The 26,852-nt window shown below is 38.9% G+C and overlaps 3 protein-coding genes across 3 annotated transcripts; 1 reads left to right on the top strand and 2 right to left on the bottom strand.

Annotated features, from left to right (window-relative positions):
* The first annotated feature begins 3,080 nt into the window (after nucleotides 1-3,080).
* Nucleotides 3,081-9,619, top strand: cdk2ap2 (cyclin-dependent kinase 2 associated protein 2). Its single transcript, XM_040024228.1, has 5 exons — nucleotides 3,081-3,201; nucleotides 4,495-4,650; nucleotides 4,930-5,021; nucleotides 7,344-7,464; nucleotides 8,930-9,619. Exons 2-5 carry the CDS (start codon nucleotides 4,596-4,598, stop codon nucleotides 8,995-8,997), a joined length of 336 nt encoding a protein of 111 aa, XP_039880162.1. The 5' UTR covers nucleotides 3,081-3,201; nucleotides 4,495-4,595; the 3' UTR covers nucleotides 8,998-9,619.
* Nucleotides 9,620-9,968: 349 nt separating this feature from the next.
* On the bottom strand, nucleotides 9,969-14,584 carry LOC120728959 (aryl hydrocarbon receptor interacting protein). The gene is made up of 7 exons (XM_040024227.1): nucleotides 14,449-14,584; nucleotides 13,803-13,985; nucleotides 13,529-13,717; nucleotides 12,685-12,861; nucleotides 12,402-12,543; nucleotides 10,872-11,101; nucleotides 9,969-10,744 (listed from the first exon to the last, which is right to left on the bottom strand). Exons 1-7 carry the CDS (start codon nucleotides 14,545-14,547, stop codon nucleotides 10,739-10,741), a joined length of 1,026 nt encoding a protein of 341 aa, XP_039880161.1. The 5' UTR covers nucleotides 14,548-14,584; the 3' UTR covers nucleotides 9,969-10,738.
* Nucleotides 14,585-17,932: 3,348 nt separating this feature from the next.
* On the bottom strand, nucleotides 17,933-26,276 carry tmem134 (transmembrane protein 134). The gene is made up of 8 exons (XM_040024225.1): nucleotides 26,038-26,276; nucleotides 25,432-25,676; nucleotides 23,496-23,563; nucleotides 23,323-23,409; nucleotides 23,178-23,254; nucleotides 22,635-22,679; nucleotides 18,410-18,463; nucleotides 17,933-18,305 (listed from the first exon to the last, which is right to left on the bottom strand). The coding sequence occupies exons 2-8, from the start codon at nucleotides 25,630-25,632 to the stop codon at nucleotides 18,223-18,225; spliced, it is 615 nt and encodes a 204-aa protein (XP_039880159.1). The 5' UTR covers nucleotides 25,633-25,676; nucleotides 26,038-26,276; the 3' UTR covers nucleotides 17,933-18,222.
* Nucleotides 26,277-26,852: the final 576 nt, after the last annotated feature.

The raw sequence follows: 26,852 nt of genomic DNA, 5'->3' as shown, positions 1-26,852 counted from the left end.
GGGTATCAGACGCCACCTCTCTGGGGACATCTCAGGCCCTCCAAGGTTTGGAGGCCTATCTCCCCCCACCACCACTTCCCCTGCCAGTGGCGGACTCCCTCAGACATCGGTGCGTTGGTGGTTCTTTGTGTCTGGGGATGGGCGTCCAGGTACACACCGGCTCACTCCTTGGCGGCCGCTTATCGGGGCCTGGAGCCTGGGGCTCGCTCAGGCCACTTCGGAGGTGGGGTGCCCCCGGCCTCTCGGCCTGGGGCTCGGTCACTCAGGCACAGCTGGCTGCCGGCGGAGCTCACGGGCGCGTCACTGCAACCCCCCCTGGCTTCTGCTCGGCGGCTGCTGGGTGAGCCCTCATCTGGGACTCTCCTCAGCTCTTTCTGGGACAGTGGCGCGGCTGCCCCTCTGTTGGTCTTCCTTGGTCTCTTGTGTTCTGGGGGCCTCTGGATGTCTGGAGTTTTGATCTCCACCATACCTGCTTCATGCGCTGGAGGACGGGGCTGTGGCCCCCCCACACCCTCTAGCAGATCATTACATGAAGGAACCTTTTAAAAAACAAGCGCGTCCATGCTCACAGGTGTACACACGGGTGATCACACCCACAAACTACACCCTTTTTGGCTCCTACCTCAAAGCACACTGTGTTCTGTTGATCTTATGTGCTGCACAATAATGTTTAATATTTAGTATTTACTGTCATATTCCCATATATCATTGTGATGTTGTTTATTCTATTACTCTTGTTCTCTTCTGCTTGTTTTCTTTTTTCTTTCTCAGCAGGTGATCCAGGTGATCGATAGATGAATTTTTTTCTTTTTTTTTTTCTGCCCATTCTGTTGGTTTTTGTTTTTTGCCCTTCTCCCCCGTCCCTCTTCTCAGCTGTTTCTCTTTCCCTCTTTCTTTCTCCCCTTCTTTCCCCCAGTCAAGTCTGTCCCGTATTCAGCAAGTGAAAATAAAATAAACAATAAAAGGTGAATCAAATGGACCATTATGGCAAGGCTGGGATGGTCAATTTGGTAAAGTAAATCCGTTGGGCATCTTTCTTTGCCTTTAGACAATAATTCTGATGGCAAAAGAGCCAAACGGGACAGGCAAAAAAATAAAAAAATTAATTAAAAAAAATTAAAAAATCTCTTTCTAAAAGCAAGAAAATACAAGGTTTCAGTATTTGCAATGTTGTCTTGGTACTTTGTGTTTTCAGATACATTGAATATGTTACTAATTGGCAAATAATTATTGTGTTTTCTATTTACAATTTACACAATGTGCAATCTTTTGTAATGATACTTTAATAATGTCTGTCATTGCAGACAGTAAAGCCTTGCTGCAAATGAGCAAAAATCATTTTCACACTGCAAACAAGTGCATTGTCAAAACAGCAATTAAGATGATAGGTGATTTATTTGGAGCAGGTTAAAGTGATCTCTTTTCCATCCATAAATACATCTCCCACCTGTACCAAAATATAATGATGCAGAAGTGCAAATGGGTCTTTTTGTGCTACAGTGTTTGATTCCAGTACTTCAAAGGGTCATAATGTTACAGCAGGGGCATGATGACAGTGCATCTCCACAAAATCATAGTTGTCTGTTCACTCTTTTGGAGCAGATGAGGCTAAATCTGTATGCTAAACTAGAATAGTTCCACCACCTCAGGTAATGTAAATTAAATAAATAACCTGTTGAATTATTATACCTCTTCTAAGGTCCTTGTAGTTTACCTTAGTATTTTGACTTTATACTCCAGCTCCCGTATTTAAGAGGGAATATTTCTCTTTTTTTTTATTCCACCGAGTTTATCTGAGAACTATTACAGCATATTAGGACTTAACATCATCAACATGAAAACTTAACATCATACAGTTATCATAAGCTCAGCTCAGTGTATTTAAACTCGAATGTTGGTACTTTACTACAGCGGTCCCCAACCCCCGGGCCTCGGACCGGTACCGGTCCGTGAGTCGTTTGGTACCGGGCCGCGAGAGTTGAGGCTCAGGTGTGAAATGTATAGTTTTCAGGGTTTTTATCAGTTTTCAGCGTTATTTTGTTATCGTTTTTATCGTTTACTCGGTTTTCCTTGGTCTTTTCACGTGTGTTATGAATAAATTTTCTTTTTTTTCGGTACCGGTACTAGTTTTATTTTGTTGTATTTATCCGCGACACCTTAAAGACCGGTCCATGAAAATATTGTCGGGCATAAACCGGTCCGTGGCGCAAAAAAAGGTTGGGGACCGCTGCTTTACTACAGGAAATGTGAGATGAGAGATGAGATAGCCTTTATTTGTCAGTTGCAGGTCTGAGATGACAGACCTTGCCGACCGTACATGCAATACACAAACATCACATTGGGGAGACAGGTCAGGCTAGGTAGCGAGGAAAAAAAACATCGAAATGTGTAACATGTAAACATGCTGAAGTACTGCAAAAAGGACATCTTTTGTGATCCTATTCTTCTTCTTTGGCTGCTCCATTTAAGGGGTCACTGCAGCGCCTCAACTGCCTCCATCTCACCCTGTCCCTTGCATTCTTCTCTTTCACATCAACCCTCTGATCTTTCCCTTTCTCTTCTTCTACATCCTTTGTCCAGTATATCCATTATCCCTCTGCACATGTCCAGACCTTCTCAGCCTTGACTATCTATCTATCTATCTATCTATCTATCTATCTATCTATCTATCTATCTATCTATGCCCTCGCATGAATTGTAATTACCTATGTAATAAACTATTAATGGGAACAAATTTTTATCATGAGTAAAGCATTCAATCAAGTTACGCAAATATATATTTAAATTTAAAATGTGGGAGTGAAAGCAGAAAAATGAAGGTACATCAAGGGGTAAAATGTTCCCATTTCATATTAACTATTCAGACATGTTTCAAAGTCTAAAAGTTCTTCTAGACTTTATAATTATTATGTAAATGGGAAAGAATTTCTCTCCTAAATATCGTAATGTATTTATCTATAACTATATCTGCCATTTGTTTCAGCGTTCGTATTTTCATTTTCCCTACGTATGACGTGGGTTTGGCGCGGTAGTAGTTTCTGGTGACGAAAACATTTAGGACATATGTCACATGTAAACCGACCAATCAAATCGCTGTAAAGATTAAAAAAAAAAAACCAGCCCCCTCGTCTGCGCAGACTCAGCCACTGAGGAAGAGTCAGAGCTCGCGTCCCACAGAGGATTTCACGTCTCCCTAAAAAGGTACAAAATTGCCACTTTTTTGTATCGTTTCAGGTGTCATCGGTGGTCACAAGTTTAGTTTAACGCTATTAATAGTCGCTGTCTGTATTAGAATGTAAACGGTAAGCCTGTTTGGTTGGGGTTTACTTATGTTTTTGTGGTAACCGGCAAAAGCAAGCTAATCCGGCTAACGTTACCAAGTAGTAGTTAGCTTGGCAGCTTTATGTAAATGCTAACGTCAGCTTTTGTTTCATTGAGCACCTCTGGGCTCCCCTCGTGCGACTTTGAGTGACCACATTCACACTGACCCAGCCTATGAAAAGCTTCATTAGAGGCGGCTTAAAACACAAAACAAGTACAGTTCACAGGTTGACACATTCAGTGTAGTCTGATATTAAGCTATGGTTCTCTGCAGTCAGAGTACCATTGACAGATTAGGGAACTTGTATTGTAATTACGATGTTTTTGCTGCAAATTGTTAAATTAGAGTCCAGCGGACTCTTAGATGACCTGAGAAAGCTCATGTGGTTGAACACGAGCATGGGTATGTTTTTAATGGCACTTGTTGTTTTGTGACTGAATGGGAAGATTTAATGTACTTTCCCATACAGTGCAAGTTACTATCATGGGTCAGCTAAAATCATTGAAATCCACCTGGTCCCCTGTGAATGAGTTAACTTTTTTTTTTTTTAATTTTTCACAATAACTTTGCTATAATTAAAGGGGCAGTATAAGGTTTAATATTTATATATATATAGAGGACATGGGGATGGGTAGAAATGTTATGCTTTATCTACAAAACAAGTGCTCTGTGAATGTCTGATCAGAAGTAAATGTGACTACAGCAGTAATGATCATGTAATACAGCATAATGATCCTTTCTCAATTCAAGCCTGTTAATTTTTGCCATAAAGTTCAAATGTTAAAGTTGAACCTAAGAAAAGGCGTCATTTTAGCACAGAGTATAAAATGTCTGCAGTGAGGACCTTGGTTTCCTGTCGGTTTTCTCATCTCTCTGCTGCAAAAGCAACCTGAATGAGAAACGTTTCCACTGACAGGTCATAAATTTTGTTGTGTAATGTGTGACCTAAGGCAAACGTGCTCCGTTTTTACATAAAAAATGTTTGCGTTGCTCCCAAACACATCCAGGCTGTCAAGTCTTGCTACTGCTGTTAAAGAAAGGACTGTTGTGCTCATTTCCTCTCTGACTTTTGTTGATGGTGATTCCTGATTATTCTGATTCACAGCTTCCTTTGCTTCCTTCTATTCATGGATTGAATTGCATTTGTGTTTCTGTGTATCTTTATGCATTAGCTCTTAGGAGCTCATCATCACCTGTAAAGCTGTATAAGTATCGGGTTGACGGGACTGAAGGAAGCGGCACGTCGTACGGGGAGCTGCCTGCTGAAATCGCCATGAGTTACAAACCCATTGCTCCTGCACCATCTGGCTCCAACCACACTCCACCAGGTATTTTAGGACCAGCTTTAATGTTGTGCAGTGCCGTTATTAGCATGTTGTCAGTTTTCTGTGGTGTGTATGTACAAAACAGTTCACACTGTGACTATGGTCAACAGTCCCATTGCCTTCATAAACCAGTGCTGCCCCACACAATATTTTATCAGTCATTAATAATACAGCATAATAGTATTATTAAACTATTTTTTAAGATTTTACATTTGAAACAAAATTGCTTGTGTTTTAGGTTCAGCCTTTAATGTGTTCTATCTCTTCTCTCCTTCTGGCCAGGGTCTTCTGTGCCCTCTCCCTCTCTTCCATCGTCGTCCAACTTCAGGCCAGCCTTCAGTGACTTTGGCCCGCCCTCCATGGGCTTTGTTCAGGTACAACAACAATTTAATTTCTCTGATACTTGAATACAGACTGCTTTAGTAAAGAGTTGTCATGTTTTTACTGAAGCATAGGTCACCAAACATGGATTTTCAACCACTCTGATTATGTCAATACTGGACCTTAACTGAGTAAATAAACTTAAAAAAAAAGACTTGTGTATTCACATACTTTTCACACTCATGTCCCAGCCTGGGGTTTGATTAAATTCACCTCTTTACTGTTACTGAATTATTTCTGAAAGGCATGATAAAATCTGCTTTATTTGAAGCTGCACAGAAGTTTGTTTTTGTTCCCATACATCCAGCAAAAAGTGAAGCATTAGGAGTTAAACAGTTAAGTTTAAGTAAGTTAAGTTAAAGCATTACAACATACAAGAAGATACTTTAGAAATGTCTATCAGTAAAGTCACCCTCTAAGGTAGTAGAAAAAAATGTGCCTTTCTGCACTACTTATTAGTGCTATATTGATTAAGTACAGTAAATATTGTTGGCAGTGGAAGGCGGTCACGGTTTGACTGAAGCATGTTTCATTAGCATAAATTGAAACCACTGAAGGGAACTTGATTTCAAAAGAGTTCTGAGAGGACATGGGAACAGTTACATTATTGTTAGATGAGGCAGTGAATACTTGAACACTACAATACTACATCATTGCAGTATTATAATTATTTCATCATTGTTACACAATGTTCCCTCTAAGCTGCGCGCGTGCGCAATTGCGCACAGCTGGCACGGTCTCTGCGCAGAAAAAATCTGCATTGCGCACAAAAAAAATTCTTACCTGAATTGAAATTAAAGTAAATACGTTAACAATTCTGTTTTATAGTGTTAGTCAGTAAGTGACTGGCTGCTCCCCTATGGGATTAGAACGATGCCACCTTATCCCATAGTCCAGCCAAGGATGCGATTCACATTCGTATATACGCAGCTAATCAACGTCGTTGACAGGCTATGACAGCGTCCTTCTGTGCCGACACCGGTGTTTTAGTCAGCAAAGCGGCGTGGCTGATGTGGAGTGAAGCCACATTAATGACAACGTGTACAACCATTGGAGATGTGAGCAGGACAGATGGGAAAAAGTCTGGACTTTATACCAGTTTTTAAATTGTGTTGATAGGTCATGTGAAACCAGAGTTGTGATTAAAAAAAAGAAATATACAATGTTTGGTTTTCTTCCTTCCTTCCTGAAACAGTAAAAACAGTGTTTTATAAGGAAAACTCTCAAACGCAATCTCCGCCTGTTAGCAAAGACAAAACCAAAACACCCCCACTCTTTCCTATTGGTCGAAAAATGTACCATGTCGAGCAATCAAAACATGGCATTTAGTTGTAAAGAAACGGGAGGAAGTTTTAGAAGTTACGGCGGTTTTGAGATGTGAGTGATTTGGGACATTTAGCGCAAATCTTCTGTAGTTAGTGTGTAGTGTATTCAATAGTTTTGTTGTGTGTGTCAGAACTAAATGTTACAGGTGTTACAGGAGTGATGCATCTCCTGTTGTCAGGCCTGCAGGTATCAGGCTTTTGATGTTCTCCTTTATCATAGTGGACAGAAATTATTTTCTTGGTGGCACAAATAATTTGTGTGGCATCAGATTTGATGCAGAACAGCTGATTGTTCTGTAAATAGTGTGAAATGTTTGTTTAAAAAAAACCTTGGCGGCATTTTAGGTAAACAGCTGCAAAAAACTTTGTTGTTTGCAAAACTCCGTTACTTTTTTGAAGAAGTAACTATATAATTAATTGCCCAGCATTGGTCTTTATATACTGTATTTTGCAGACAGAGAGTTACAGGACTCTCTCCCAGACCACAGACTCAGACTCATAATACAAGTCAGAGCTTTATAAAAAAATAAAAAATAAAGTTGTGTTTTCAAAATTGGAGTTCAAGTTATTTTTACTTCCAACAGTGTTAACATACTACACAGGTCTTGAACAAGATTTTTTTTTTTTAATTTTCATTGTAAGTGGATTAAAGCAGTTAATTAAAAGTAGTCCAACATAAATGTAAATGCTGTAATTTGATTATTTTAATAAACCATGTAACTTGGATGGATTCGATGCTGGCGTGACCACAGTGCACAAGTCTGCTGTTGCTCACAGTGGTCCAAGGGTTCGCTCAGGGAGTTTGTGTGTTCGCTCAGACACATGAAAAATTACAGGTAACATTGTTGTTACATCTGCTGTAAAAAGCAAACTGACATATTTTTCACGTCATTCTACAAAAAAGAAAAAAAAATCTACATTTTTCATTCATGTCTGGCGTGTATGTGGAACTGTGACATGACTAACGTTTTTTACTACTTTCCCAAACAGCCTGTGAAAGTGTCCCAAGGGTCCACCTACAGTGAGCTCCTGTCTGTCATTGAGGAGATGAGCCGTGAGATCAGGCCCACGTACGCAGGGAGCAAGAGCGCTATGGAGAGGCTAAAGAGAGGTATGTTTTAGTAGTCAAAAGTGCATGTCAGTAGGATTCAGATCATTGTTGCTGTTGTTTCGGTGTTTGGGGGGTGGGGTGAAGTTGTTTTTTTTTTTTTTGTTTTTTTTTAATGCATCTATTATGCAAATGGAATCAGAGGAAGAGTGGTGAACTTCTCACTTTTCTTAGCTCTTTGGTGAATGTGGATTTCACACAGCTTATTCTGAAAATGCTTATTTACTTGCTGCAGTAACAGTGCTCTGTTATTATCCTTTTATATAAAGAAAATTGTCTCTGACTCCAGCTGAAGACTTAAAGCCCGATATACACATTTATAAGAAATTTGCCAGGTAAAGCCCCCCATGACAGCTGGAAGTTATCACAGTCAGTTATCCATTAAGACACATTTGTCAAAGTGTGGGGCACAGTGAAGAATTTAGTGAAACTGAGTTGCATACATGCATTTAAAAGATAAGGTTTGTCACATGACTGTGCAGTCCTGTGAAACTATAAGTACACTCTATGATTTGGTAGCTTGTGTACATTTAGCAGCAATAACTAAAAATAAGTTCTCATTTTCTGTATGACTGAGTTTCATATCTTTGGAGTAATGATCCCACTCTTCTTTACAAAGCTGCTTCAGTTCGTTGAAGTTTGCAGGGATTTGTTCTGTACCTCCACCACTGATAGTTCAAGACAGATGTTTGTGCTGATATGCTGTGTTTGATTTGTGTTGTGCTGTGCATTACCCAGAATATCTCCACTTTAGTCTTGTGTGTCCAAAATGCATCATTCCAGAAGTCTTGTGTATCCACAGTATCTACACCTCCTTTGGTCTTATTGTAGAACAGGATCAGTTGGGCTTTTTTTCCCTTCTCTGGTATTTTCATCCACCATTTTGTTGAGTCCAGATTTGTGCATCACAAACCAAGAAGATCTTTAGGCCATACTCGACGGGCTTGTTTGGATTATATTGTAAAAATCTGAACCTTCCCGTGAATGGCACAAGCGTTTGTCTACAGTGACACAATCACTGGGGATAAACTGTGTGTTAGTTCTTGTTGTGTAAAATAACCTGAGTGGTTGCACTCTTTGTGGTCCACAAAAATATATTCCTGACACTCACACTTTGTAAGAATATAGGGTAATTCCATAGGAAACAAATGCAGGAAGTTTGGGGTAAAAACACAAAAACTAGAATTTTATTAAAAGTATAAAAGGAAAGTTAAAATTTTAAATGGCATGATAGCCAAAAAGTGTTTTTGAGGTATAGCTGGAATATGAAATGACAGCAACTTTTCATTAATTAGGTAGGTAAGAAAACAACATTAGCGGGTCTTCTTTGAAATACTTTTATGGGTTAAATCAACTCGGTTTTCTTGGTTAATGAGAGACCTCTAACTTGGCAGTAATGACTGTTGCGTTTGTTGTATTTGAGTTTTTTTTTTTTTTTGTAAACTTGCCTTGTGTTTGTGTCATACAGGTATAATCCATGCCCGTGCACTGGTCAGGGAGTGTCTTGCAGAGACGGAGAGAAGCGCCCGCACATAACCTTTTGGACAAATCCCTCCACCTGGCACTGGCACTCTTTTTCCTGTGACACCTGCCCACATCGTGATCCCCATTCGATGTTTTATAACCTTTTTTTTTTGTTGTTGTTATAAATTAAATCCTTCCTCTTTCCACTGGCTTTTTAGAGGTGCATTATGCCCCCTTGTATCTGTTCACAGCATTTCCCCCTCGCCCATTTTGGTAAAGACAAACTTTCTGCAACTCGTTGGGCGTACGCAAACAGAAAATTTTATATCTATTTTAAAAATGTGGGGAATTTCAGCACATTTTTAGGTCAAGCTGGGGATATCAAAGTGGATGGGAATGTTTATATTTGTTCAACAATGGGATTTGACCAAGAAAGTTGACTTTTTTTAAAGATGTCCCCACTGCACCAGTGTCGATTTTGAACATCCAGTTTTCAACCCATGAGCATTTTCTGTTATTCTGTACATCTTGAATATCCTCCTGTTCCTTTCACCCTTGTTTTGTTTTCCATATTTTGTAAACACACATCGGACGTTTCTCATTCCCAAGAACTCTGTATATCTCATGTCAGTTTGTTAGTATGGAAATTTTGTAAACCAGATTTTTGAGATTCGGTATGTATAAATAAAAAAAATAAAAAAAATCACAAAAAAACTGTAAAATGCTTTTTAGGTTTTTAAGATGTTACAGTAGGTTTTATCAAACAAATGTGACTCAACATCTTTCAGTGGAGTGTTTTTTGTTTTTATAAAAGTAGTTGAAATGTTTATTGACCTTGGAAATAGTGTTTTGACAACATCCTTAGCAGATTTATTTCTTTATTTTTAGGAAATTAAACTTAACGGCCTTAATCTAGAAAACATTTAAAGAGCAAGGACAGTTTGTTTTTTTCACTCAAGACTTCTGATTGATAGAAAACATCCTAATTTTTTTTTTTTTCAATAAATCCAGCTCTATAGGCCGTATTTAACAAAACACAAAGCTGAGGATAAACACAGATTTATTTACAGTTCCACAATCACAAGCTCAATAACATGTCACTGCAGGCAAGCTTGGGCTAAATGACGCACTGCTTCACATGAACAGTAGAGTAGCTCTTTCTAAGCAAGTGAATGAGATACTGTGAGTTTGCGCAGAGTACATCTTGACATAAAAATAAAGGTAGTATTTAGTACATACGTGAAATAAGTACACAGTAGAAAGCAAAGACAATGAAAGTGTTTTATAAGATTGTCGCAGAGGTTACGTTTCATGGCCCACGTATCATGTAGTCATGATGATTCTGCTGTGACCATAATAGAAAGGGGGTGCGAGGCAAAGATGAGATACATGACTGTCCAAAAAAAACAAGATTTTCTGATCATTTTGATCATGGTAATGGGCTCCCAAATTGCAGATAAGTTGATCATTAAAAGGAAAACGCTCCCTTTAAGAAGGTAAATGAAAAAAAAAAAAAACGCTCCTTTAAATTAATATTACAGACTGAATTAATGGCTGTGCCTTACATTACAGTCCTCTAAAAAAAAACTGGGTTTTCACTTTAAATTCCAGCTACAACATAAACATTTTCAAATCAAAATCTTAATTTAACATTTAGAGGACTAAAGCTGCAATGCAAGTTTTGTTTGCGCATCGACCCGTGGCTGGGCGTTTGGCTTGGATGGAATAAAAGTGAAACGCCGAGTGCACTGACTGTTTCTCACCTCCATCTTGAAATTAACAGGCATCCTCTCGAGTCCAACTCATCGAGACTTCAACCCTGCAAGAAGGAAGGAGTATAACACGCTTCATTAAAACACAATACGACTTACTTACAAAACAAGCTCCTCACTTGCGGGCCTGTGAATATGATCAGTGCAATTAGGAAAAACTCAAACTGGACTGACTGTAGTGGCAGTAGCTGGTGGCGTGTTGTAGTTGAACAGGTCCTTGTAGCGACCCTTTTCCTCCTTCTGTTTGGAGCGGATCCTCTCCTCCATGGTTTTCAGCTCCTTGGCCACAGACGGTCCCAGAGAAGGATCCAGTTCCAAGAGCTTCGCGAAGTCGGCTCGCGCCTCCGTCTCGTTCCACACGGCAGCGTGGGCTTTAGCGCGCTTGTAAAGGGCCTTTACGTTGTCTGTTAGGAGGAGGAAGAACAGCTATTCAAACTACAACATTGGTGACACAGGGCAGGGATAGCTCAGTAGGTAAAGTGGTTGCCCATGATTGGAAAGTCAGGGGTTTGAATCCACTGAACGGCTACCCTGAGGTACCCCTGAGCAAGGTACTGTAGCCACCCACTGCTCCTCGGGCGCTGCACTGGTGGCTGCCCACTGCTTCACTGGGTGAATGGGTTAAATGCAGAGGAGTAATTTCTCTACAGGGACTAACACATACACATCACTATTAGATAGGAGCTCAACTGGCTTGTTACCCATCACAATTCGCAAATTATTGTAATGTGTGACATGCAGAAAGAACGTTTTTTCTAAACCTAACAAGAATTTAAATCCACTGAGAAGTCGAGGAGGCCCGAAAACACTCGTTTTATTAAAATCTGACTACCACAGTAGCAGGAGGAGCAATTCTTGTGCCTTGCCATCACATCAATCCTTCGGACGGATGAGCTAACGAGAATAGCAGCGTCCAATAATATTAATGACAGTGAGACGCTTTTCCATGCCATAATAACCCTGAACAACTGCACAGTTCACTTGTATGGCATGAGATATAGTTTAGTGTTTGTATGTGCAGAGGGCAATTGTGAAGCAATCAGCTGTCACAAGTAAAATAACCTACGTATAATGATTTATTTGATTATGCTGAGCATCCTTGTGTTGGTGATAAAACTCCCAAATGGTAAAGAATAAATGCCAAAAATAGTAACAGTATTTTACCATTTTAATATAGAAATGAAAAAAAAAAACAAGACTAATACGACAACCACAACTGATACGATCAGTCAGGTTCAGGCTGGTTTGTGCGTCTGTTCAACTTTCTGTGTAACACCCCGGAGTGGATCGGAGGACATGGGCATGACATCGATGCGTGGTTGCATCTGTGGCCACGAGGTGGAACCAGGTGATCCACTGACCCAGCTCCAGACCTAAGCCAGGAGGTGCGACTTATCTTTGACGATGAGGCTAGTAGTTGTGGCGGTGTCAGAGTCAAGCGTAAGAGGGGTAAATAATTGAAGTTATGCAATCTGCGACAACTTTGACAAAACTGACTCTAACAGAGTCACATTTGTTTAAAAAAAAAAAAAAGATTAAAAGATGTATTTTACCAAGTTTCTTAGCAACGATGATGTGCCACAGAAAGGCAAAAGGGAGAAAGCAACTAATGCTGTATTAAGCAAGACGCTAACGTTTAAGTGGTGTCATCCGTCAGCAGTGAAATTGGTGCAAACTAACTAAATTTGAGTCAGGCAGCCTTACTCTCGTATTTGAAGAGAAGGGACGAGCAGTGTTCGATGACCTCGTAATACTGGCCCTCGAGCAAGAGGCACTGACAGTAGTTGAGAAGCAGTGTTGTGATCATCTGGTCCAACTTTAACCAATTTTCATCTCCAGGTTGCTCCTGAATAAAAGATAAAAGTATTCACAAAATGACAAGAGACACAAATCTTAATTCCACTTGAAAACATATTCAAGGAAGGAAATGTATGACAGCAATGTGTCCATGGTTATCAGTGCACAAAATGCACGACTGTCCCCCAACCTTGATCTGTAGGTTTTTAAGGCAGGCGATGCCATTGTAGTATTTGTCTCTGGCCTCACTGATGTGGCCTTCTTTGAAGAGCTTGTTGCCCTCCTCGTGGATCTGAGGCACAAAACCGAGTTTCTCTTCATCCGTCATGGCCCACACATCCAGCTGGAATGACCCGGGAGGAAGAACCTGGGCAGGCAGAGAGACACATGAAGTACATTTAGTATATTTGATGCACCTATTAATGGAATATAATGAGTGTATTTACTGAGGAAGAAATTTGAAAAATATATATTTTTCACTAGTATTTTCTTTCCTTTTTCATTATCCCATGAAAAGCTTGAAAATATTTCATAATATAGATTAAACAACTTTACAGTTAATACAAAGTTAATACAGGCTGAAAATACTATTTGATTTATAGCTAATTAACTGAAAATTATTCTAATAATCATTTTTCATATAAAAATAATACATTTTTACAGTACCAGCTTTTGACAAGTGAGATTCTGCTGCCTTTTAGCTCATTTAGTCATTGATCTACTTAATGGATAACATAATGATAATAAAATAATAATGTTATCCTTCACATTTAAAAATCTGACAAATCAAACATGCACCTGCTGTGGTGACATTTTGTGAATAAAAAAAAAAAAGCTCTATTAAGTTTGGACTACTGGTAAGATCAAACAAGCATAATTAAGGTGTCACTTTGGACTAACAGCACAATCTTTAATGGCCTAATCAATAAAGAAAATACAAAAATATATATGTACAAAAACTCAAGTACTGTGTTGGTGCTATTACTGGAACCCAACCCAGCACCACCATTGATGTTGCTCTCCTTCCTGCTCACCTCCAGCAGCTCGATAGTAAAGACAAGTGGCTGTGGATTGGCTTGGAGATGATCCAGGTCCTTGTGGCCCAGAGAGTGGTGCGAGTGGATCTGGGCAATGCCACAACAGTGCCTCTGGCCTTCCAGAGGGTCCTTACCAACACTGATGTTTCTTAAGGACTGGGACACAAGCGGATAAAGTGCTGTGTGCTGAGGAATGAGACAGAGATACAATCAGCCCTGAGGAAGAATGAACTGTTTAACCAATCAATTCCAGTATCACCAGCTTACCAACCTTGGTGTCACAGGTAAATTCTGCAACTTCTCCTTCTCTCATAGTGATGACCAGTCTTTCCCACACAGCCAATTTAAACTTTTTGCCCAGGATGAGCTCCATGGGTTTACTGCGGCCCCCCATGGTTCTGGAGTCATCCAGCACGGTGCCCTCACACAGGCTGGTGCGGTAGTGAAAGACCACCTGATCATAAAAAGGGAAATGGTGTTATTACCTAAAAGAAGGAAGAATTAGCACCCCCAAATGACATATCTGTAAAGGTCTGCGTTGTATCACACTGTGACCAATCACAAAAATGAAAAATTGACTGACGTGAGAGCTCGACGAATCAGAATTCACAAACACAGGCCGTCCTGTTCCCGCCCCTATCTTTCCATCAGATGAAACAGACGGGGGGGAAACGAACCAGGCCTAAAACGATCCTAACCCCGTCTACTACTGTATCACCATAAATCGACAAAACACTCTAGCTTGTCGGGGATGTGTGTACACAGAAGCGTCCGATACAGCAAAGACTCGGACTGACTCGAGTCCAAAGTGTTAGCAAAGGTATAAACGCCGATAGCATTAGCTAACGTACCTCGTCGCGTTACTCAGGCTAAAGCCTGGATTGAACCCGATCAGTCGCTGGGACCGGAGGTCTTACCTTAGTTCCATTGGGAAAGGTCGATAAGTCTCCTTTACCGGGACTGGTTAATTTCTTTTTAATTCCCTCCGCGAGAAGCTTGCGAGCCTCTTCCTCCATCCTCGGTCGACTCTCAGTTCACGAGATATCACGATCTTTCGCGAGTGCTGTCGTTTCGTAAGACGTCATTAGGGGCGTCATCTAGCGCGAGCTTTTCGTTTTAAAAGAAAAACAGCTGTAATGGTTTACAATTGTAGATGCTCAGAAACAAACACGCAAAATAACGAAATAAATAGATTAATAAGATTATTATTTAGCTACGCTTTTATTACATTGATATTACCTCCTGGTAATAACAGTCCCGATGTCGCCAGATGATGGCGCTCTCGAATATCGGAATAATGCAACGTATTTGTTTTATTTACAAACACACACAAAACGTTTCACATGTTTTTACTTTTTTATGAGTTCTCTATGTACATTACTGTGCAAAAGTCTTGAGCCACCCCCTCATCTTTTTATATTTTCTTTCCGAGGAGAGAGACTTAATTGTGTCTTGCAGGTCTTTCAGAGATTTTCTTTAGACATTGGCTGCTTTTTTTTTTTAGTTTTTTACTCATTTTCAGTCCAGACCTTGTACCTTACAATTTTTAGAGGAATGTTTGTTTGTTTGTTTGTTAAGTAACTTAACACTGACCCACAAATCATTCAAGCACAAAACAAATCCAGTGAAGACTTGACACAGGACCTGAGAGATTCTTAATTGAGCCATCTACTGTTGACTGAAGACTCATCAGAAACTGTCTAACTGGAAGGGTGGCTGTCAGGAAGCCATTCTGAAGGAAGGAGACCAGAGAGAAAAGGCTGAGGTACAGCCATCTGTAAAACACAGCGAAGCCTCTGTCGTGGTCGGTGCATTTCAGCCAGTGATGTTGAAGATCGTGCCACATTCGATGGGAATATGAACACAGAAAAGTGCCATCAGATTTTGACCCACCATGCAATATAATCTGGAAAGCATCTGATGGGCAACAGCTTCATTTTTCAGCATGACAGTTATCTCAAACACACTGCCAGCAGCATACACACCATGCTTATCTGTTATTTCTCCTCCTCTGTGTGGATGTGAAAGTCTGCAACCCATTGATTTCCCACACTCTACCCGCTAGCCTCCGGCAGATGGACTTCATCATTTTTGTGAATTACCACTATTTTTTCTCATCATAATGGTCCAAACATTGTAGCTTCATACAGAGTGATCATCAGTGCAGATCACCAAGAACCTTGTTATTTTTAAGAAAGTGCTACCTTACTCCTGGCTCAGCAGTTATCTGACCAGTATGACAGGAAAGCAGCAGAACCCAAGTGTCCTTCATTGGGTTTGTTATTATTGCTGTTATTTCTTTTTAAAACTGGGATCACTGGAGATTTAGATATTTAGAATAATCTATTGTCAATTTAAATGGAAATAGTTTCTGTTTATTGGGTCCAATTGCTCTTTTTAAGAGTCAATTAAATCAACCCTGAACATTCAAGTGCTTGTTTAGCTTACTTTCATAGATGCACACTCTACAGAGGATTTGTGAGGTAGTAAAGAGGTAGTGGTCCTTTGTGTCATTAGGAATAAAATGTGATTAAAAGCCTGCTGGTTTGTCATACTCATAACTGATCTGATCAGGCTTGAAGTACCAAACCAGTGGCAGTATATGTAGCACAGTGCTGCAATTCAATTCATTATAATATATATACTGCGATTCTAGCCATAAACCCATCTGTCCTAGAGTAACACCCTATTAGAAACACCACATTCACTAAGGTATAAGCATCCAGAGTAATGTTTGAAATGTTGGAGACTCATACATCTTATGCATTTTTACTAGATGTGTAGACTTTATATTTTTACATTGTTTTAAGGTTAAATGAATAAAAGAAAGTTCAGGTTTATCAGTTTGCTTTAAAAATGTACAAGGATCAAATCAGGTGTCATGTCTTATCTGTGTCTTATCTGATCTGGCCACTTTTTGAATTATGGCAAATGTGAGCTCTGAAAACTTGTTCTAGCTCTTTTCTGTAGTACTGATTCTCTCTTCATCTTCACCTCTCCACTACCTCTGTTTTTTAATGTGCATGCCACATGCCTCATCTTCTCTATTCTCACCTGCTCTGTCCTGTTGTTGCTTCTGCTCATTAAAAAAAGATGTGATCAGCATATGCTCCTCCAAATCTTACCAAATTTCATTTTATTGTCCTATCAATTAATACTCTACTTAATATGATGTTTATTTATGTGAAAAACAAATTAATGCACTTTGGAATTGTTTTGTAGATTTAACAGAGGGAATGGCATCAAATCATGTGTGTTAATCACAGGCTTAAAATTGGTTCTTTGCTTAGTTGTCTGTTACAGGTAGACCTAACACTGACTGATTTAGGTGCCTTTTTATGCTTGAATGATTCATAGGTCAGTATTTTAAATAAAAATCTACAAAAATGGTTAGATACAAGGACTGGTCTACTGCTCAAGACCAATGTCTCTAAGCATATTTTTAATTTAAGCTGAATGATGAGACTCCTCCAGGGCAGTAGGTCCAAAAATGTTATCTACTTTTTTCTTTTTTTTTTTTACTGTTTTAATTAACTTATTTTGTGGTGCATTTTGTAATATTTGCCAACATAATGAAAATAGCCTTTTTGTTATATTTGTGACTAAAAATTTTATGTTAAAGTATTCTACATGTTTCATTTTACATTACTGTGAAATATAACCATATACCATCCAGAAATTATCACTAATTGACTTTTGCAATGTGAAGTTTATTCGTTTTTTTTTAGTGTGTGCTCAAATATGGGACTTTTTCATATTTTAAGGCAATAGGATTTTTTGATGTATCCCGGTTCAGATCAAATTTCAGGCTTTTATCCTTAATAGCTTGTTCAGACAGGTTCAAACACGGCCTCAAAATCTGAAAAAGAAACATGCTGGAAGTAGGTCAATGGACCATTTAAAAAGAAAGTATTACATTTAAATTGAAAGTAAATTTAACAGCAATTATTACGTATATCCAAACTTTGGACCATGAAATTGTATATAACAAATATATGTGTGTGTGTGTGTGTGTGTGTGTGTGTGTGTGTGTGTGTGTGTGTGTGTGTGTGTGTGTGTGTGTGTGTGTGTTTGTGCAATCCTAATGCTTCTGTTAAATAGATTTGATCCATCAGCCTTTAAAAGCAGACCCAAAGCTACTTCTCAATTAGCCTTACAAATTGAATAAATGCGTAATACCTTTCAGAACAGTGGATGAATAGAGTGAGTCATAGATAAACACGTTCTTAGAACCAAGAAATAGCAGAAGGTCAAAAATAGATTTCACTGAAAAATGCACTCAATAACAGATGCAGAGGTAAATGCCTGATTTTGAACAATATAACATCTACATTTTAAATATATTGTGAAATATATCATGATTTAAATGAATGGCTTTTCATTAAAACCAACTGACACAAATTAAAATATACAACATTTTATTGTAATTTCACAGTCATCTTTCATTTAAAACAGAATACACAGGCGAGACGGTGGTCTTTTTGGTATACACATACAGTAATGTCAGTTCATGGAGTGGAAATATAGTGAAGGCGCTGAGTGGTAAAAGTAGGAGTGGTCAATATGTCAAACAAACCAAAAACAAAGAAAAACAACAAAAAACAGGTCAATATATCTTATGAGTGTCAAAATACCATTAATTATAACATAGTTGAAAGAAATGTAGTGAACATGTCTGGTCACATGAAATTTCATTTTTCAAAATAAGGTAGGTAGAACAGTTTGAAGCCTCTTCTACCACGGACTGCACAGCTGATGTAAATCACATGGTACACTGCGGGCGAACACACAGAATGGCAATATTAGCATTCATCAAAACAAAGCTTTGCACATAATAAGACAAGTAAAAGGTTTAAGAGATAAAATGAACAAAATTACCTCCAGGGATAAACAGAAGAAATCCAGGAATGAAGAAAATAGCACTTGAAATACCTGTGGGGACAGTTTTATCAGCTACAGTCAAGAGAAAACACACACAACGCTTTGAGTTCTTAATTAGATTAAGAAAGTACTACATAACTACCGGTCCATTTAACATTTACATGCTCTGAAACAGCCAGAAATGCTAAGTTAAATTAGAGGATTGATGAAGTTTGCCTGTACAGTAAATCTGAAGCTACAGCTGCATAAATATTGAAAATGACTAACTACTCTTTTGACAAGATTAACACGTTGTTGTTGGAAATCACTGCTTAGTTTTCTAACAACATTAATAAAAGGTGTGAACAAGAAGGTGAAAAAGTATCTTATGATTATAAATTATGTGGCTGAAAGGAAGGCATAAAAATGGAGAAATGGACACCAGAAACATCCAAACTGCAAATTCCTAATATACAACCATCAATATCGATGGTACTTTCACTTTAGTTAGGCAAAATTTAAGTGGTGGTATCAAAGATTTCAGCTGTAGCTCAATCTGTGATATTTGCAGCTGCCTGTGGGAACAGCAAACCACATTTATAACTACAGCTCACAGAATTTTGTTGTAATTTTCATAAACAAACCAGGAAATAATTGGCCTCTTTCCTTCACTATGTGATCTCATTTTATGTTGCACATGAAAGGAGTCTGAACAGTGTAAAACACTTGAAAAAAGAATGCTTGCACAGCTGGGCTGCACTTACAGACTTTCTGGTTATAAGCAAAAGGAAATGGTCACAGAAAAAATAGTGCATACTTTACAACATTTTAAAGTACGTGTCTAAAAGTACATGTCTAAAGGCCCCTATAATTAGATGGAATTTTATTGGATTTAATTTAAAACGACACTGTAATTAGATTTACCCACAAATACTTAAAGGTAGTTACACAAGAATAAGGGGGTAACGAGTCAGTTTTTCACACGAATTATACTGCAAGTAAATGTAAGTAGTGTGTAAGTAATTTTAAGTAAGTAAGCAATTTAGTGGGAAAACAAACAGACAAGCTTGAGTCATATTATGCAGCGGCTTGATCTTGCCTAACTTGTTTTTCTACAAAATTACTTATTTAAAATTACTCATGCAGTACTTAAAAACGTACTTACACACTACTTAAATTTACTTGCAGAGTATAATTTTGCTTTGTTTCCTGTAAAGATCTGGCTTGTTACCTTTAAGTATATAATTATATTGTAATTTCAAATTAAATACATTGAATTCCTTTTAGTTACAGGGTAAATACTCTCTTTGTGATTATAAAGTGTTACTAAATAATGCAATACTTGAGCCGTATGCACAATCACTATTATGCTAGTTCATTTGGAGGCAGATGGTGACTTAGCAGATGTACATTTTAAAGAAAATCTTAAAGGGGTGAGTAGAATAATTCATCAACTAATGTATGACAAAATAGCACAGAAGTTGATGCAGATGTGATTAATAATGTGTCGCTAACTTTCAAAATTCTCTACTTAAAAAAAAGGGGGTAAGATAGCGCCCCCCCCCCACCCACAATTCTTGTGGTGATGATGCTCAAGAAAAGGCTTGGGAGCAGTGATAAGAGCATGAATTGCTCTGAACAGGACTCGGGGTTATGGAAGTATGCCCAGTCAACTTTAGATAACGAAAGTTCTTAAGCAGATTTTACAGCTTAATTGCAGAGATGCACCTGCTCCTGTAGCTACTTATGAAAGGCAAATTGATCTAATCTCATCTATTTTGACTCTGGTGACATTTTCTTAATATGTTGTGGGTGAGCTCATCCCAAAGAGCACATTAATTGCTTGATTTCTGCCTCAAGCTGGAGAGGAGACACTCTATACAAAAAAGGCAGACACGACTAATTTAAAGTGCCTAACTCGCGGTGAGCATTTGAAGCTGATATTCGTGGAATGTGTAGACCAATTTAATGGGAGGTGCTGATTTTTGTAAAGGGGAAAAGCAAGGCTCATTTGATCTGAAAAGACTTTTTAAAACTTGCCTGACAGACTTTAATTCATTATGAATCCTGGTTGTACAGCCAAAGAAATTCTGAATAACAGTTCTGAACATATAGATACTTGATAAAATGCGCTGGGTTTGGACAGAAATACAAGATGAGAAGTATTGAACACTCAGCTTTTTAGAGGTTTGGAGGCAGAAAAAACAAAAGGGACACTACTAATCAAAGACAAGGCAAGAGAGGTTCAAGATAGCTAAACATGTGACACACAGAGCCACTACCGGGCCCAGCAGACCTCTGCACTATATGGAATGTGAAGTGTGATCTCATTCAATACAAACTTATCGCAAGCATGCAGTCAGAGCATTGCACTAGGGCTGCACAATTAACCAAATTTGAAACTCAATCACAAACATGATTGACCAGTGCTGAAAATGCTTGTTCTGTCAATTGAGTACAAAGCAAAAGTAAATCAAGCGCCCCTTAAATCAGTGCCTCATCACGTGCCTGCATAAATAACGAAATTCAAATGTCTGGTAAGGCAGAAGGTGAAGAGCTTGCTCCTTGAAGCAGATCCTCATCTGCTGTTTGGTAATACTTCAGATTTAGCACAAGAGATATTAACCAAGAATACTTCATACGCAAAGAGTTTGCACTGCAAGGCAACACGAACTAAGTTATTCAACCACCTGCAAACACACCACAAGAGTATATGAATAGATGAAGGCCAAGAAAAACAATGCAATGTTTGCTAACATGAATCATCCAATGTCAGCTCATGTCCATAAAAGCAAGGGTGGATACGACACATCACAGTATCCACCCAGCTCACAAAGACATACTGAAATCACCAACCAATTGAATTCCATTTGGCCAAAGATAGAAACACAGTGAGTAATGGAGGGTTCAGAAAAAATGGTCAACTTACTGGAAAAAAGATATTTTATTTCCACAAGATTTTTCCAACGTGGCAAAGCCTGTCCTGTCTGCAAAACATTGCAGGTATAATGTGGAGGGATACACAGCTGTGGACGACTATGAACTTTATTCACACCCATACTACACTTACAATGATCTAACTAAAGATTTCCCTGACAGTAAGAAACAGTGATTCTTGTATAGGTTTGTTGCTACATTACAAAGATTTTGCTGACAACATTGTGTGTAGTAACAATGCGTAAGCTTGAAGAAGTTATTTTAGAGGACAAGTAGAAGTTTTAGGTGTTCTAGGTGAACTTGTGATCACCGTCTACAGCCTAAACCTTAAGCCATCTGTCATTTCCAAGTGCAAATGCTCCTTCGGTTCCCAGAAACTGAGGGACTTTTCAGCTGAATTTAAATTATCAGGGTGGCTGTTCCCCCAGGTGTAACCATAAAGTAAAACCTCCAGGCATCCAAGAAAAAGAGGATTTAAAGAGGTTCAGTGGAGTTTGAGGTTAGATGGAAGTCGGCCAACTAGTTGCTACAAAGATTATGCACCATGTTATCATTTATTTACAAAACCCCCCCAAAATGTTCAGATGCTGAAGATGCTGAGCGAGGGTTAAATTGTTCTCAACAAAAGCAGATGCTGACTGAGACAAACCATCATGGCAAGTCTGAGATGACCCCTATGCACTAAGGTCAGTCAGCATGAAATATTTGCACTTTTCACTTTCAAGTGTAGGACAGTTATCTACCATGGATATAATAAAGCCACCGGTTGCTAGGGAAACATGTGTTTTCTGACTGGTTGGCAGTGGTTGTTGGAGGAGATTGAAAACCTCAGAGCGACTACTTTGGCTGGATTATCACCTTAATTGTCATAAGGCGGTACAAAAAACAAAGAAACAAGCAAAAAAGGCCCACTGTACATCATTCTTGTTATGATTCTGTCACTCCAGTCATAAAAGCAGACAGACTGTGAGATCTGGACTAAGAACTATACTGTCCTGTAGCAGGCAAGGACTATGGCAGCTTTCTGTGTGTTCTTTTGTGTGTCAAGATAACACAGAGATCCTCCCACTTGTGGGAAAGCACACCAGCACTAATGGACTCTAATAAAAACATTCCATTCTGAATTATACTATTTAATCCACTATATAAGTCCTGCATTCATTCATGTTTGGTCTGTTTATGATTTGATAGAAGTTGAGAAGTGACGCGCTTCTTTGTGTATGCTTGCATTTGGACTAACATGCATTTCTAAAAAACAACAACAACAGTCTAAATGCTTTGCATGTCAATATTTTATCTTCCTTACCTGCACTTGGATTGAGCTGTATGCCAATACCTGTGAAAATAAGAGCTAAAACAAAAACAGCACAAACATTATAGGTTTGAAAGGTTCTGTTTTTATTAGTTTGGTTATTCCGGCAATAACTCTGTCATAATCTGTTGATCAGTGCAGGGGGACAAAGTTCACTGTGCAAAGTGCCAAGACTATCATTGCCTGACACAACACGGAACAAACTACCTGGTGTAACATTGCAAAACAATTTGGAGTGGCGCCTTTGTGTTAATGTTAGAGCGTCATTTTGAAGTGAACTTAAAATCAGAAAGAAGAGGTGTGTTTGTCCTGTTAGACTGCAGTCATTTAACTGGAGATTAGCAATTATTTTGAGTTTAAAACCAAAATTAAATTAAAACCACTAAACCATCTAAACTGGGAGAAGGCAGCCCTTGTTACTGTGATGCTCCCACAGCCAAAATGAATCAGGTAAACATGAGAAAAACAAGTTTCTCTCAGTAAATTGTTCTGGTTTGTGTGTTTCATACGTAATAAGTAACAAAAACATGTACTTACCAACTCCAGTGATGAGGAGAAGGAATGAAGAGAGAACAACCCTTCTGTTTTTCTTCACCAGCGGATGGGACACCCACCTAGGCGAAACGTGTTTTTAAAGTAACCGTGTTTGTTATGCTTCTCCGTGAGAGAAGACCGAACTTACCCGCAGCAGTGCGCAGAAAGCTGCGTGACTGAACTCAAGGTGCTGAAGGACCACTGAGAGCTGCAGTAAGACAGCGTTGCAGGGTCACTGTGGAGAAAGCAGAAACACGCTTCATCTCACATTCACAGAAGAAGCAGGGAAAAGAAAAATCACGCCTGAACTACAGAGCCCACCTGATTTTGAAGAAGTTATTGAAAGAGGAATTCCCGTTGTTGCCCAAGGCATCTTCATTTTCCAGATTCTAAAACAAGAGGAGATGGTGGATGTCATATAAACGGCAAAGAAAAATGTATAGCTCGCAGAGAGGAAGCAAAAGTAATACTGTTATTATAGTCGCTGGTTTTTTTTCCCCTATTTCTTAAGGACATGACTTTCAGATATGTTCACCTGTTGTAGAAATTTATTAGGCCTCCCACTTCTTCTTTTGTCCACACATGCCCAGTTTGTCCAGTTTTATTTTTGAGGACACACTGCACAGCATGCTAGGAATCTTCTTGTTGGTGCAAAATGTTTATTTCATTGTGTTAAACTGTGTTATCTCTGGCATTGCTCATATATTCGCCAGAGGAAATGGGAACAAATTATGTGTTTGTGTGACAGGCTGCTAGGAATGAAGTGCCAGGAAATATCATTTAAAACTGGTTCTTTGCTAAGTTGTCTGTTAAGTGTAGACACAATACAGGCTCATGCCTGGAGTTAGATACTGCTTTTATCCTTGAATGATTCAGGCAGTCAGTGTAAAGTGGAGAGAAAAAAACTGGAGAACTAATACCTAACACCACTTTGCTGCTTGTAAGCAAAATAAATAGAAATGAAGGGCAGCTCAAGACTTTTGAACAGTAATCTACAAGAGTCACTGGCCTTCACAAATATGTTGTGACAGAACCACGTTTAAAATAGTTCTTTTCACACGGTTAACAGCCAAACTCCATCACATCTTACAGATTCCATTTTACCAGAACTTACTGTATCTATGTGTGTTTCCATGAATCCCTCCTTGACTTTCATAACTTGAACAGCCACACTTGGCACACAAGCCCAACTTAGGCACCTGCCAGTTGTTTTTTATATCACATATTATGATTTTATTATGTTGCCTAGCTACCGCCAGTCACAAAATGACCAGTTTTAACTTTTATGCTCCTATAACACATTGTAAAGACATCCTATTGTTTTAATTTCATTGCAATAATGTCTCATTCACATCCACAAAAGTTGAATTATGCATTCAGTATTAGGATGGATGAGGGTGCCTAGCAACCACCTAGCAACAGGCTAAAATGAGCAACTTTTACTGTATAAACAATATCTACCACCACTATTTTTCTTAAACTTTTCTCAGTGTTGGTAACTATATCTGTTTGCAGCAGAACAGCACAAAGAGATCACAGATAATACTGTGGTTGGTGTGTACAAGTTGTGCTAATACAGCACTGTGCTGTCAGTGTCAGTCTTTGTGGCTCCTACAGTTCTCCAGAGTATAATGGGAGGCAGAGCCTTGAGCTACTAGACACATCTTTTGTGGAAATAGCTCCCAGTTTAGGCTGTGGACAGACACCCTCTCTCTTCCTTTCTTTAAGGTTGAAATATTTCTTTTTTTGACAAAGATTACAGTCAGAGCTAGATGAGGTAACGCAAAAATTTTTTTTTAAAAAAAATGCTGCTTTATGTTCAAGCTGCTAGCAGAAGCTCTCGTGAAGCCTGCTCTTTCACTCCACATAGATTCAAATCATCTCATTGTTACACGTCATTAAAATTGTGTGCTCCCAAGGTTTATTTCTTTTCTTCTTTATTCTTTGGCATCTTTTCATGCTCTTGTTTTCTTTCTTCTTTTGTTTCATTTCACTGGCTGCTGCCGATTGCTGCCCACCTTAAGCCTGGATCTTCTCTTTCAGTCCTAAAAATGATAAGTTAGCTGTCTTCCTTGCTCACAGGGACTTGCTGAATTCTTGAGTTTGTAGCTACGAATTCGTAGTGTTGTTATAAAAACACTACAAGCTAAAACTGATACCAATCAAAAAGGAATTAGACAGCCTCTCACTGGAAATGTAACAGCAACATGAAAACAGAAATGTAAACAATGTTTTGTATCTCTTGTGTGCATGCTACCTGATACTTGAGGTTAGTGGGTTCAGGGGAGGCGGCAGCAGCAGGTGAGGGATGATTCTGAGGTTTGGAGAAACTCAAAGGGCCAAATGTCATCTCTCCTCCTTCTCTGTCCTTCCATCCCTGCGGCTCTCCGTCAGTCACAACCCCCTCCTCATCTCCCTCCAGCACAAACGCATCGTCGATGGTAAACTGTGTTGCCATGGTGATTCCCTCTTACACCCTGAGGTCCTGTAGCCGGATGCTCACTGTGATTTAAGAGTAATAACGAATGTTTTATGGATTTTTAATCCCTCAAACCGCAGGAAACAGCCTGTGAAAATACTAACTCAGCAGCTGCTGAGTTTTCAATCACCAATCACAGCATTTCCCTTTAAACGTTTAAAGTTCGCTCATACATGCTACACTACATAAAAACTAAATAAAGTAACTCCACCACTTTCGAATTAGTTTAAAAGGCGAAAACAGCTGCCGTGCTGCCTACACGTGACAGCGGATGGGATCGAGGCTAAGTACAACAGAGCAGAGGCTACACGGCTTTCCTGTAGGTCTCTGCCATTGTTTGTCCTCATTCTTCTGTCCGATCAGATGACCAGGAGGAAAACTTACTGTCTTAAGTAAATCCTTTCTCCTGTGAAGAAACTTCGACTTCTGAACTTTGTTCGGAGACGAGTCACATTTTTGTAAGCCCCGAAAAAAGTGGTTTTAAAGCCTTCTGTTAGCAGTATCTTAGTTTTTCTTTTGTAGTGCGACTTCTTTAGAAGTTTGGACTCTCTTCTTTTTTTTTGGCAACCGGCAATCGATTAGATACGACTGATTACGCCCAAAGCGCTCTCTTCGCGTGCGAGCCAGGGCGCCGAATCGAGTGTCGTTTTATCGATCGATCTGCTAACTTTTGTTATGAAGGAGAAAAAAACTCAAGAAACTGGGTCAATCATTACAATTTATGAAATTCCTACGAAAAAATAGATGGCAAAGCATTACATAAGTCACTCGAAATTTCTCTACAGTAAGTTGACATTTTTTAGTTTAAAGCATGAAATTGTGAGACAATAATTCAAAAAGGCGTTCACTGTGTGCGTGTGTGTATGCTGAATTATATAAGATAGCTAAAACAGATTAACGAATAAGTTAGGATAAATGATAAATACGATAAAATGAATAGGAAGAAACTGAAAAGAAATGAACAAGTCAACAAGTCACACAGCTGTCACATGATGTGTGTGCAGCTTTTTGTTGCAAGTTAGAGATATGTTATATAATTTAATACAATGCATCTCGTTAAAGATGGTCACGTTTGGTTCTCACTAACTTCAGGGATAGTATAGAACTAGCAAAGCTGTATTTTATTCGACGCAGTTTGTCAGTCTTCTTTCATAATTTTGATCAAGTGTAAAAACACAGTAAATATAAAAAAAAGATTT

The sequence above is a fragment of the Simochromis diagramma genome, unplaced genomic scaffold (assembly GCF_900408965.1).
Source record: "Simochromis diagramma unplaced genomic scaffold, fSimDia1.1 OVJJ01000302.1, whole genome shotgun sequence".
NCBI lineage: Eukaryota > Metazoa > Chordata > Actinopteri > Cichliformes > Cichlidae > Simochromis > Simochromis diagramma.
The sequence above is the reverse complement of the archived record's forward strand: the minus strand, read 5'-3'. Positions and strand labels throughout refer to the sequence as shown.

Coding starts and splice junctions, on each gene's coding strand:
- cdk2ap2 (XM_040024228.1), top strand. CDS start 4,596: ATGAGTTACAAACCCATTGCTCCTGCACCATCTGGCTCCAACCACACT. Junction 4,651..4,929: donor CTCCAACCACACTCCACCAG/GTATTTTAGGAC, acceptor CCTTCTGGCCAG/GGTCTTCTGTGCCCTCTCCC. Junction 5,022..7,343: donor CCTCCATGGGCTTTGTTCAG/GTACAACAACAA, acceptor TTTCCCAAACAG/CCTGTGAAAGTGTCCCAAGG.
- LOC120728959 (XM_040024227.1), bottom strand. CDS start 14,547: ATGGAGGAAGAGGCTCGCAAGCTTCTCGCGGAGGGAATTAAAAAGAAA. Junction 12,862..13,528: donor TTACTATCGAGCTGCTGGAG/GTGAGCAGGAAG, acceptor CTGCCTGCCCAG/GTTCTTCCTCCCGGGTCATT. Junction 11,102..12,401: donor CCTTCTCTTCAAATACGAGA/GTAAGGCTGCCT, acceptor TCCTCCTAACAG/ACAACGTAAAGGCCCTTTAC.
- tmem134 (XM_040024225.1), bottom strand. CDS start 25,632: ATGGCAACACAGTTTACCATCGACGATGCGTTTGTGCTGGAGGGAGAT. Junction 23,564..25,431: donor CCACTAACCTCAAGTATCAG/GTAGCATGCACA, acceptor CTCTTGTTTTAG/AATCTGGAAAATGAAGATGC. Junction 23,255..23,322: donor CTTTCTGCGCACTGCTGCGG/GTAAGTTCGGTC, acceptor CGTTTCGCCTAG/GTGGGTGTCCCATCCGCTGG.